The sequence below is a fragment of the Mus caroli genome, chromosome 5 (assembly GCF_900094665.2).
Source record: "Mus caroli chromosome 5, CAROLI_EIJ_v1.1, whole genome shotgun sequence".
Taxonomy (NCBI): domain Eukaryota; kingdom Metazoa; phylum Chordata; class Mammalia; order Rodentia; family Muridae; genus Mus; species Mus caroli.
The window spans coordinates 121,975,160-121,988,324 of record NC_034574.1 but is presented as its reverse complement, the minus strand read 5'-3'; the positions used below and the strand labels follow the sequence as shown (position 1 = coordinate 121,988,324).

The following is a 13,165-nucleotide window of genomic DNA, read 5'->3' as shown; positions in this document are numbered from 1 at the left end:
CCTCCATTTTATTTTATTTTTTCTATCCAAGAGGAATCTCAAGATTTTGAATGCTCCCGAGAAATGATGAGTGAGTGAGGAATGTTTGGGATGACAGATTTTGATTTGCCCTGCTCTGGTTAGTCCTCAGTATATACGTGTCAGTGTGACATGCAGCACCCGTAAGAACGCAGAACTGCTCTGGGTGGATTCAAACCTGAAAATCAAGATCCAGGAGATGGCTCAGGGGTTCAAGCATTTGTCAGGCAAGTGTGACTTCTGGAACTTGGATCTCTATAAACCCACATAAATGCCTGGCCAAGGCAGCCTGACTGTAATTCCATCCTCAGAGCGCTGAGACAGAGAGTCCCCAGAACAGGGGACTAGCAAGACAAACCATATCCATAAGCTCTGGGTTTGATTGAGAGACCCTGTCTCAAGAAATAAAGTTGAAGAGCAACTGAAGATTCCTAATACCAACCTCAGGCCTCTATACACCCACACCCACCCCCCCCCACACACATACACACACACCACACGCACACACAATACACACACATACACACATATATACAAACACACCCCACAAGCGTGCACACACACATACACACACAGAGATGTAAACACGCATACATACATGTACATGAAAAATGGAGAAATAAATAAAGCCAGTCAAACATGGTGGTGCAGGTCTATCAACTCAGGTACTTGGGTGGCTGAGGCAGGAAGATCATAAGCTCAAGTGAGTTCAAGACCATCCTAGACAACTTAATGAGATCCTGTCTCTCAACAGAAAAGTAAGAAGAAAGTGGAAGATGTTGACCAGTGATAGAGCACTTGCCCAGGATGCTGGCCATGGGATTAACCCCAGAGCTGAAAATGTTTTTTTTTAAAATTAAATTATCTATCTATCTATCTATCTATCTATCTATCTATCTATCTATCATTATATAGATCTATAGATCTATCTATCTATAGTTATATAGATCTCTAGATCTATCTATAACCTATCTATCCTTCTATCTAATATGTCTATATATCTAATCTGTCTATAGATACAGACAGACCTCAGCCACTAGTATAGGGTGATGCTGAGAAGCAGCTCAGGGGCTTGAGGGATGGTGTGGTACAGGCCACCTTAGCTCTGTTTGGAAGAGGGGAATTACATCTCTCCCTCCTGAGCTTTCTCCATCAGAAAGCTTGGATGGTACCCTCCCCCTCCCCCATCCACCTCACTGCCCTCAGAAACAAGCAGTTTTATATGGAAATGAACAAGGCACATTGTGAAATTTTTGTTGTGAAATGTATCCCCAGCAGGATTCATGGAAGTCCTTCCTCCCAGCTCCCCACCCCTCAAAGGGAAAAAAAATGTGGCTGCTTACAAAAAAAATTCCTTTCGCTCAACTCAAAATGATGCTGTCTCTGCCAAATGTGCCTCTGCCCAGGAAGAGAAATAAAAATGAAAAATTCAATACGGTGTTAGGTAATAAGAATAAAAATTAAAAATTCAGGATAGTGTTGAACCAGGACGAGGAAAAAGCAGGCCGTGAACTCTGCTGGTGAAGCCACTTATTTTAGCTCAGCCAACCTGCAAAGTAATAACTCCTGTCTGCCGAAGCCCTCATTGAAATATCAGTCTGTGTCTCCATGGTGTGGAAAGATTCACAATGTGCCCACAAGAGCACCTGTCAAAAGCTTAGATCATCAACACAGAGAAGGAAGTCTGAAGGGGAAAGAAATAAGCATAACACAGCACATTGGTTCCGTATTTTGCCCCTGTTAGCATCGGTAAATCCTAATCTTTCTACAGCCCCTTGTTGAGCATGCGCTGAGTTAGACAGAAGCATCCAGGAGGCATCCAGACCAGCTGTGTCTGCTCACTAAATGCACTGTGAGTGCCGCCTTGTGCTGAACACTGTAAAGGTCTCAGAGAGCTAGGGGTGGTCCAGACAGAGTCCCCCACAGTGCCAGAGGCTAGAAAGGAAATGTGACAATATTCTTCCATCAATCACCAAGTCCTGTGGAGGAGCTGCCACACAGGGACCGTAGGGCTAAGGCAGAGGCTCTTGTCAAGTAAGTGAAGCATGAACAGAGACCCAGGTCTGCAGGTAGAAGCCCAGATCCCCAGAGAGTCCCTTCCCACTCTGAGCTTCTGCACATGGGTGCTCTATGTAGTGGGGGAAACGGTAACTGAAGGAACATAGCTGGCTCCCTGAAGCTGATGGTCTGAGTTCGGTATGTGTCTCAATTGGTAGAGTGTTGGCCTAGTGTGTATGAAGCCCCGAGTTTGTATAAAATCTGGTGTGGGGTGAATTCTTGTAATTCTTGTCTTAAAAGAAAGCAAGATGGAGAAAGAGAGAGAGAGAGAGAGAGAGAGAGAGAGAGAGAGAGAGAGAGAGAGAGAGAGAAACACCCAGCCTGATGTGTTTTGATAGTCATTTGAACTGGGGACCAGCTCAAACTGTAGGTTAACAAACACCAAGACCTTGACACTTGAACATTTAAAATTGTTCCACAGTTTCTCACACAGCTAAAAATAGGATCTTACCACCCAATCATATCACCCATGAGTGTGTATATATATATATATATATATATATATATATATATATATACTCATAGCATTCTACATCCTATCACAGAGATACTTGTATAGTGATGTTCACTGTTCCTCTCTACACAATAGCCAATAAATGAAACTACCCTGGCTGTCTATCAACTGCTGAAGGAATAATAAGAAGGTGGTACCTTTACACAACTGAATTTTATTCTGCTTTAGAAGAGAATGAAATCATGAAATTTACATGAGAATGGGGGGAAGTGGAAAGCATTATACTAAGTGAGGTCACCCCTTGTAGAAAGAAAGACACAGTGTCTCGTGCTCTCTCTCATACGCAGAGCCTCGCTTTGAAGTCTTAGATTTGTGTGTTTAATTTGGAGTGTCTGTAGAGAAGCCAGAAGGGGCCTGTGAGAAAGGGAGGGGAAGAGGCCTGAAGGTACAAGGGGATAGGAGAATATATGGACTATGAAAACAGAGTGAGGCATGCTGGGAAAGCAGAGTGAGGCATGCTGGGAGTTAAAGGGTTAAGTAGGGATGGGCGGGGCAGGGGCAGAGGCAATGGGAGGAGGATGAGATGGGGGTGTCGAGCTAACCAAAGCTCACCTTGTAAGCTAATTAAAATATATAATTTTAAGGAGGAATTTGAAAGGAAGTTCCAGACATAGGTGAACAATGAGGCTCTCGTAAGATACAGGTTCTTAAACAATGGTCTCAGTGTCGGCCCCGGACACCCTCCTGTGAGTTTTGTATTGGTCAGGGAGGCCTCAGAGACGGCTGAAGCAATACAGGTTCTTGCCCTTGCTCTTGGTAGCCCACCATAACTAGACGGTAAGACCCTATGGCTGAAGACACCACATACTTTGGTGGGAGGGCAGAGAGAAATCAAGCTAGGAGTGACCTGGAAAGTTCTCACAGTGCCAGAGAGGGTTATGTAGGTCACTGAGGGAAGAAAGGTAATTATTGTTCTTATTCGTTGCTGGACCCTACGTGATACAATACTGACCTGCCAGGCAAGATGTGCCCACAGGGGTAATAGTGGCCTGAGTTTGTGAGGTCACCAACTAGCTTCTAATTGGATGTGAGGCCTGCCCTCCTCTCAGGAAGGAATTCATACCTGGTCCTCTAAACTTGATCCACAGCCTGTGGCTGGGGAAGTCACAGGCCTTACAGAGGCGTTGCTTTGATAAATAGACATGTGATTAAATTGCCTTCTAAATATGCATCTTTATACCCATAGGCCAGGGCTACTGCCAACCCTGGTCAGAGAAGCTCTCTTTTGCAGTGGGCAGTGGTTAACACAGAGATTCGTGAGTGTTGGAAGTGCTGGGGACGCGTGGCTATTGAGAGCTCATCCCTAAATAGGGCATCTGTATCAACCTTTCTGAGACATGGGGAACGTCACAGAAGAGGAGGGCAGAAAGAATCTAAGAGCAGGGAGGGGAGCTGTGAAGTGCTGTCTTCTGCATCTGACATGGCTGTCACACCCACAAGCTCACAGCAGCTCTGGTTGCCTGCCCGAAGTCAAGTCAGTCAAGGGGTCAACACAAATGGGGGAGGGGCTCATCAGGTCCCACCCCCAGCTGTGGTGCTATTGGCAGTTGATGACCACTGGGGGAGGAGTCAGTCTTCAGGGGGTGTGGCCACTTCAGGTTGCCCCTGCGCTGGTGGATGACAGTCCCTCACTCATACACCTGCAGACAGAACCAACTGGATGAATAGGTTATGAAGAGAAAAAGAAAAGGACACGAAGCCGGCTTGGATGGTAGAGAATGATGTCCCCAAAAGATTCAAATGTGGCCCGGATATGTCTGATTGAAGTCTCGACTTTAAGGGGAGAGGAGGGATCCGCCTTCTTTTTGACACGTTTGTCTTGACTTCCAGCCGCTCGCAGGTCCACCCACCATCCAGCCACCCTCAATGAACACAGAAGAAGTGAACCCGGTTTAAGGGTTAACAGACACACCCTGCTCTGCCAGGCCTGACCCATCATCAGCATCCCAGAACCAGAAATAACGCCGGGACAGCCACCCCATCAATTTCCTTCCCACAACGGCTGGGCTCCATCCCAACCGGAGTGACATATAACTCAATGGCTCTGTTCTAAACAGGGATGTTCCCCCATTCTTCTACAAGGTTAAATATTTTGATCTCCTGGCTATGTAACACAATGTCCTAACTTTTGGTCAGCAGGACAGGCCTACATTCAAGTGGCTGTAACCCTTCCCTCCTCCCTCTCTCTAACGGCTAAATTGTATCTGACATTTTCACAGACACTGAGACTGATAAGAGCTCGGGTTCTCTTGAGCTGGGGACATGATTCAGCAGGCAGCAGTGCTCGCTGCACAAGAGTGAGGACCTGAGTTCAGATGTCTGGAACCCACATTTTAAAGTTTTTTTCTTTTGTTTTTGTTTCTTAGATTTTTATTTATTGTTATACATAAGTACACTGTAGCTGTCTTCAGACACCAGAAGAGGGAGTCAGATCTCATTACGGGTGGTTGTGAGCCACCATGTGGTTGCTGGGATTTGAACTCAGGACCTTTGGAAGAGCAGTCAGTGCTCTTATCCACTGAGCCATCTCACTAGCCCTGGAACCCGCATTTAAAAGGAATAATAATAATAATTAATAATAATAATAATAAATAATAATGCCAGATATAGTAACGTGCACATATAACCCTAGTGCTACAGTGAGGGACTTCAAGAGGATTGTCAGGGCTGTCAGCCTAGCTCAAGAGTGATAAAACAGGACCTCTGGATGTCTTCTCCAGAACATGGCCACATTTACTGAGCATACACACACACACACACACACACACACACACACACACACAGACTGTGTTCACATGTGCTACCCGCAGAATCGCATGCACCCCAGCCCCCAGCTCACCCTCTGGTCCACACTGGGCCGGGTTGCTAATACAGGATGACTTGTAGGTGCCGTAGTAAAGAAACGTCACGCCCTTCTCCTCCTTGAGGTAAATGCCTTTGTTCACCTTCCCTTCCATGATATCTAAGGGAGGAAAGGAACATGTCAGCTACCTTATTACCACTGGAAGACTAAAGACACGTATCAGACTTACAAGCCACTTACAAACGAATGCCCCATGTTATCTCCCCTCATAATGCATTTATAACATCACGCTATTCCCTGATAGTAATCGCGTTCACTAATATTTAATTATTGATAGTAAGAATGTGAATGATTCATGGGTTTAAGTGTTAGGGAATAAATTATTACCTTCCATTAATGTCAGGCCCACATAACCTACATTTTAATGTAACAATATCGTAACAGACATATTTGCCAACTGTTGGACCCTAAATGCCACTCACACCCTGGCTATTAGAGTCCCGCCCACTTGGCCTCACTCCAAGCTTTCTGAGTGGAACACTCTCACAGGTTAACACTCTCAACACTGTTGCCTCCTAGCCTTCCCAGGTACTCACGGAAGCATCCCAGGGTCTCCATGTATGCAACCTCAGCTTTAGAGCTGTGTCCAGACCCAGGAGGAACCACAGCGCCATTTGGAAAGGCCCAGAAGGACCTGCCAACAGCCATCCCAGAGAATGTCCACTCAGCTATCCTGTTTTGTCAAGTGCTGTGGCAAAAGTCAGCTGTGTGCTTTACAGACAGATAAGTGAAGATTTTATATATATATATATATATATATATATATATATATATATATATATAGGTGAGGGGCTCTTGCTATGTATCAGAATGAGCAGGTGCACTGCCGCAACCTGTGGAGGAACAGGGAGGTGATGGTGCAAGTCATGGATCCTGGCCAAGTATGCATTCAGGATCCGGAGACTCTGCTCACCTGTACCACTGGCTAGATGCAACACTCCCTGTCATGTGTCCCTTGCCCCCAAGGGTCCCACTGTTTAAACTTTTTGGTTCTACTTATCCCATTGGTTGCCATGAGAGAGCTGTATCTCACTTCGCTAAATGAATAACTCAAGGTAATTGAGTCAGACTGCCCAAGCCCTAAAACCAGACTGCTTGCTTAGTAAAATCATTTAGAAATGCCAAACAGCCCACAGCGGAGAGAGAAATCAGGTGACAGGCTAAGAAAAGATAGAGAGAGGTGGGCACGATCTGAACAGGCTTTCTACGCCCATCAGATGCTCGCCTCCCTTCAGCTCTGAGCCCAAGAGAATCACAGGCTCTGGGTGTCTAACTGACAATCATATGACTCGAGTGGGCGTGTCTTCTAAAACAGCTCCTAATGAGTTTTCAGAGCGCAGCTGCAGAAATGCTGAAAGGATACTTGCGAGACCAGTTTTTGGATGTGTTTTAAAAATCAACTTCCAGTTTTCATGAGCTGGGCAGGGTTACTGCCCCACCCAGCCCTACTCCACAAACACAATGTGTTCAAAAATCCATTTTCTGCCAAGCATGGTGATATGCACCTGGAATCTTAGCACTGGGGAGGCAGGAGAAGCAGGACTTTTAAGCTCATCCTTAGTTACATAGAGAATTTGAGGCAAGCCTTGGCTACATATACCTTGTCTCCAAAAAGAAAAAAAAAATTTCAGTGTTTAGAAAAGATCTGGGCTGTGTTTGGTTTTGCTTCTGAGATCAAGCGACTGATTCAACAGAGCCTGGCAATGCAGTAGAGCCTCCACCCGTTCTAGGCATCGCTATCAGGAAGACTTCCATTTTGTTTTTTGTTTTGTTTTGTTTTGTTTTGTTTTTCAGAGCTGAGGACCAAACCTTGCTCTTTTTTTAATTTAATTTAATTTTTATTTTTAATTAGATATTTTCTTCATTTACATTTCAAATGCTATCCCGAAAGTCCCCTATACCCTCCCCCTGCCCTGCTCCCCTACCCCTCCCACTCATACTTCTTGGCTCTGGCATTCCCCTGTACTGGGGCATATAAAGTTTGCAAGACCAAGGGGCCTCTCTTCCCAGTGATGGCCGACTAGGCCATATTCTGCTACATATGCAGCTAGAGACACGAGCTCTGGGGGTACTGGTTAGTTCCTATTGTTGTTCCACCTATAGGGTTGCAGACCCCTTCAGCTCCTTGGGTACTTTCTCTAGCTCCTCCATTGGGAGCCCTGTGTTCCATCCAATAGATGACTGTGAGCATCCACTTCTGTATTTGTCAGGCACTGACATAGCCTCATATGAGGCAGCTATATCAGGGTCCTTTCAGCAAAATCTTGCTGGCATATGCAATAGTGTCTGGGTTTGGTGGCTGATTATGGGATAGATCCCAGGGTGGGGTAGTCTCTGGATGGTCCATCCTTTTGTCTTAGCTCCAAACTTTGTCTCTGTAACTCCTTTCATGGGTATTTGGTTCCCTACTCTAAGGAGGAATGAAGTATCCGCCCGTTGGTCTTCCCTCTTCTTGATTTTCTTGTGTTTTGCAAATTGTATCTTGGGTATTCTAAGTTTCTGGGCTAATATTCACTTATCAGTGAGTGCATATCTAATGACTTCTTTTGTGACTCAAACCCAGGGCCTTGTGCTTGCTAGGCAAGTGCTCTACCACTGAGCTAAATCCTAAACCAGAAGCCTGCGTGGCTTTTCCCAATGCCCTGGCTCTCTTTGGATTTCCACCACTTGCACCTGGCTACCCACTCCTCTACCAGCAAGAGAGTCAGTCCTACCTAGAACCAGATTAGACCAGCTCTTAAGGTGTCTCTGGAATCCAAATCAGACAGGACCAAGCCCCGGTGCTCACCTACAGTCGCAGACAAGTTGGAGTAGGCAGAGTCATTGGTAAAGACAAAGGTAGCATTGTGGGAGAGAGGCACAGTGAGGTTGAGGGTTCGCAGCGCTGGGTGAAAGGACAAAAGAGAGGACAACACATGAGTGACGTGAGACACATGAGAGGAAACAGCACATCTCTCACCCCAGCGCACAGAGGAAAGGCTCCTCCTGGCCCTCCTCCCTTCCCCACGCTCCCCAGACGTTTGTCCAGCAGAATCAATAGCCAGTTCCAAAAGCCCCCAAGTTGGGCCACAGCTGATCATGGCCAGAGGCCAGTGGATAACGTTCCCACTTTGCCGGCTCCCACTCCCAGATGGATGCTTCGTTGAGAGATGCAGAGGTGAAGTCAGCCATGTATGAAGCATGGAGACACAGCGGGGAATGTGGTTGTGATGTGAGAGAACAATGAGAGGGAAATGGCTGCGTGAGACGGCAGTGGACGAGACAACAGGGGGTTCGGCCACAGACAAAAGGGCTGAGCATCCAGGAGGTGCTATCCAGAGCCATCCAGCTGTTGTCCCCAGCCTTGAGAGGTGCTGAGAAACCCCAGCCTGCCTCTGCATCCTGGGGAGCTGCTCTCACGATGGCACACACCTGTTCAGCAACACAGACCAAAGAGGGGGCCTCCGACAGGAAGCCACATTGCACAGCGTGGGGACAGACGTGGAGGCATCGACGATTTCAGCACAACGCAACACACAGTCCCTGCCGCGTGGTCGCGGGACTTCAGAACACGAGAAGCTACTAACTTAATCAGCAGCAGTGAGCTCATATGGAGAAAGGGGGTGAAACGCCTAGAACGGAGGTCCTGGGGGTCTCGAACAGCTCTTCGACTTAATCAAGCGATTGCATCCCAAGGGCTTCAGAATAAAGACTTCCGGAGGTGGGGGGGGGGGACGTAGTTTTTGACAAAGGACGATGCTCTGTTTTCCCTAGAGCCAAAGCACCAGCTGGCACAGGGTACTGCCACCCTTACTAAAACTGAGTGGAGAAAATTCCTGGTTGCCATACAGCCTGCAGGAATCACCAGCATTGTGGAGGGCCCACGAAGGATTGGAGTGGCCACATAGTCAGACGGAGCCCTTCACAGAGGCCCCGCCCACCACCGGCTCCAAGCCCTCAGCTGGTGCTCTAGAATGGAGATTTTTGCTTTGATTTACTTTTAATTTTAAAAATATAGGTTTGTATTTTATTATGTTTTGTTTTGTTAGAAAATATACACTTATCTATCGAACGTGTGCACATGGGCGCACGTTCGTATGACATAGCTTGTATTTAGAGGTCAGTGGACAACTTGAGGAGAATATATCTTCCCCTTCCATCACATGGGTCCTGGAGATTGAACTCTGGTAGTCAGACTTGACAATGAGTACCTTTATCCACTGAACCATATTGCCAGCTCTTTTTTATATTTTCAAAAACGGGTCTTCTGAGCTGGAGAGATGGCTCGGCGATTAAGAGCACCGACTGCTTTTCCAAAGGTTGTGAGTTCAAATCCCAGCAACCACATGATGACTCACAACCGTCCATAATGAGATCTGATGCCCTCTTCTGGGGTTTCTGAAGACAGCTACAGTGTACTTACATATAATAAATAAATAAGTCTTTAAAAACAAAAACAAAAACGGGGCTTGTGTGTGCCTTGAGGGCACATGTTACTGCAAGAGGATAATCTGCAGGATTCGTTTCTTTTACCACTTAGGTCCCTGGGTTTGAATTCAAGTCATGAAACTGGGTAGCAAGCACCTTTGTTCACTGAACTGTCTCACTAGGCTCTGGGCTCCAAAGTTTTAGGGAGATACCTTAGAACCTTCTGCCTCCCCTTTCCCGCTGCACACAAGTCATTTCTGTGAGGAAGATGACAGAGGGCTAGGGTGGGTAGCATGGCCACCAGCAGTGTTTTGAATGCATTTGCACAGAAACCTGTATATCTACAGAACAATGGCTGTGTGTGTGTGTGTCCACTTTGGCATTCTTAAGAGCAACACCTATATAAAAAATAATGTGGAAACTTCCAAAAATCATTCTGAATCAATACTCTTTAAAAAGGAGAGGCTCATCACTGTCCTGGGTTTCTCCAGTATTGTTGTCTAAGTTCATTGAAACAGAGACCCTGACGCCTCCTAAGGAGCTGGCACCAGGAAGATCATCTTAGGAGATGGCAGCTGGTGTGTGGTTAGGTAGTTGGTAGACAGGGGACACCTTGCTCTGTGACCTTAAGGCAAGAGAGTGTGTCAAAGTCCATCCTGATCCATAGCACCTGCCTCATAACCAGCTGGTTGTGGCAAGTCAGCTCTGTGTACCCACGGGCGCACACCCAGACTCACACCACAGCAAGAGGTTCCATATTAATTAAGGTTTAGGAAACCCTGCCTTCCCATAAGGTCGAAATGGTCTCATAAAACACTTGGCAGTGACCATCAGTGAGCCTAAGAGTGCTCACTCATCTCGATCACCTCAGTTCTAATGTCCTGGGACATCTAGAGAGTCCCTCTCTCCAGGCTTCCAAGTCCCAGCATAAGGGCTGTCCCAGTACCTGGAGACATTCCCAACACCCTAAGCCCCTGGAAGGCGCTATCCCCACCCCTGCAAGCATCCTTGTCTCCTGTGTCTACCTCCTGTTGTGTCCTGAAGCTCGAGGATCCCATCCACATTTTCCAATGGCCAGTAATGAGAAGCAGAAGCCAAGACCGCAAACCCTGCAGAGAAAGGATGGAAAAGTTTACATCACAATTAGGGAGGCAGGGACTGGAGATTGGAGCTGTCACCGGAGCACGTGAAAACGGAAGTAGAGTGAAATTGTCATGATGCCCACGGACCTGGCCAAAAGGCTTTAGGAAAATTCAATACAACACTCCCCATTAAACAAAAACCAGCACTTTAAATTAGAAATCAATGGCTAGTTTCTTAATTGGATAGGACAGGCGAAATATGGAGGGACACCTCCTAACTCAGGAAAACAAAAGCCTGGTGTCTGTCGGTACAGGGCAGCTGCCCATTAGTGGAGGGGAAAGATAGAAACACCTATTATCTGAATGTTTCCTGGAGTGGCTTTAGAGGCAACATCTGATATAATTGGACCACAGAATGAAACAAGGTTTCAAATGACTTTACAAGAGGTAGCTGCTAACCCCAAAGTCTCTCCAGGCATCACAGAGGTGCTTGACAAACACTCCCCTGTGTCTTCTAACAGTAACTCGCAAGATAGCACATCCTTCCCTTATTTGTAAAGCAGAGAAGTGAAATTCCTGCTGGAGGGCAGGGGCTGTGGCTCAGTTGGCAAATTGACTGCCACTAGGGTGTGACTGAGTAGTTATTCTATCCGCCAGACCCACCCAAAGCCAGGTCTAGTAGTTAATGCTTGGTAAATTAGGGTGGTTATCCCAATGAGGGGAAGGCAGAGAAGAGACCCTGGGAGCTCTCAGACCAGCCAGTTAGTCAAAACATGAGAGAATAAAGAAGACATGCAAAGTCCTCCATGAGAGCACATAAACACACGCGCGCACGCGCACACACACACACCACTTCCCAATACATAATCATAAAAATTTTTTAAAATAAACAAGAATAGCTATAGCCAAGAATAAATAAGAGGACCTGGAAAGGGTAAAGGGAGGGACCAGGGATGCTGCACAGCTGCACAGCTGAGGACAACAGCAGAGGTCTTGAGGGGAGATGGGGACAAGCAGGGAGGTTGTAATGAGAGGCAATGGGTACGACACATATGAGCAGATATTCAGTAGGAGGAGGGGGCCACAGGTGGCTCCACTGCATATAGAAAATTGGCTTATGATAAAAGTGGCATTTTTAAATCAAAGATTTATTCACCTCAGGTATTGAAGTCACTGGGCGTCTGGGAAGAAATAAGTTCCTACCTCACCAGTAGGTTCAGATGGTTCAAAATGAGTGTACCCCAAAAGCTGTGCTAGAAGTGGGTGGGATGGTCTTGGGAATTGGTTGTAATGCTTCATCTTAATTTGGCTCCCAAAAGCCACACTCCCAGGCCTGAGGGCCCATGCCCCCAGTTGGCGTCAATTGTTAATGAAGAACGGCTGTACAGCCCGTGGCTGGGCAGGGAGACAGAGGTGGGACTTTTAGATTGTGCAGCTGAGGGACCAAGAGAGAGAAGAGGGAGAGGAGAATCAACATGACTCGGAGGCAGAAGGATCAGATTTAAGAGCTACAGGAGAGAAATCATTCATCAATGTAGGTAGAAAGGGAATGTGGCCCTATGAGGGGCTCTCCAGAAGGTAACAGAGCAGCAAAGATAAAATATAGGTTTAGAAGGTATTAAGCCAGGAACAGTAGAGTGGGGGAGGGGGTATGTGCTAGCCCCAGGGAGGTTTAGAAGTGCCCAACCATTGAGTGAGTCAAGACAAATCAAAGTTAGAGAGAGAGAGAGAGAGAGAGAGAGAGAGAGAGAGAGAGAGAGAGAGTTCATTTGAGAATCCAGAGAGCTCTCCAGTCGAGTGTAGCATAAGTACTACCCACCTGGGAGCCAGAGTGAGCAGTTTAACCAATTCGCTGCTACAGGAAGGTACACAGCTTTCATCTCACTTTGGGAGCAGAGGTAGGGAAATCTCTGTGTTCAAGGCCAGTCTGGGCTACATTGTGAGACCCTATCTTAAAACAAACAAACAAACAAATGGTGAGGCCTGTCATGATGGCCTATGCCTTTAATCCCAGCCCTTGGGGTAGAGACAGGTGGATCTCTGTAAATTCCACATCAGCCTGGTCTACAGAGAGAATTCCAGGACATCCAGGAATACACACAGAGAAACCCTGTCTTAGAAATCAACAACAGCGGGCTGGTGAGATGGCTCAGTGGGTAAGAGCACCCGACTGCTCTTCCGAAGGTCAGGAGTTCAAATCCCAGCAACCACATGGTGGCTCAC

At 46.7% G+C, this 13,165-nt stretch overlaps 1 protein-coding gene across 2 annotated transcripts in view; it reads right to left on the bottom strand.

The window, feature by feature from the left end:
- Window positions 1–13,165, bottom strand: part of Adgrd1 (adhesion G protein-coupled receptor D1) — a 117,427-nt gene that overhangs the window by 93,577 nt on the left and 10,685 nt on the right. The window contains exons 3-5 of one of the 2 annotated variants that reach the window (XM_021162937.2): window positions 10,886–10,969; window positions 8,242–8,337; window positions 5,430–5,552 (exon numbers count right to left, since the gene is read on the bottom strand). In XM_021162937.2, the coding sequence (XP_021018596.1) occupies window positions 5,430–5,552; window positions 8,242–8,337; window positions 10,886–10,969 (303 nt within the window). The remainder of the gene's footprint in view (window positions 1–5,429; window positions 5,553–8,241; window positions 8,338–10,885; window positions 10,970–13,165) is intronic. The other variant, XM_021162936.2, reaches the window with a different exon arrangement.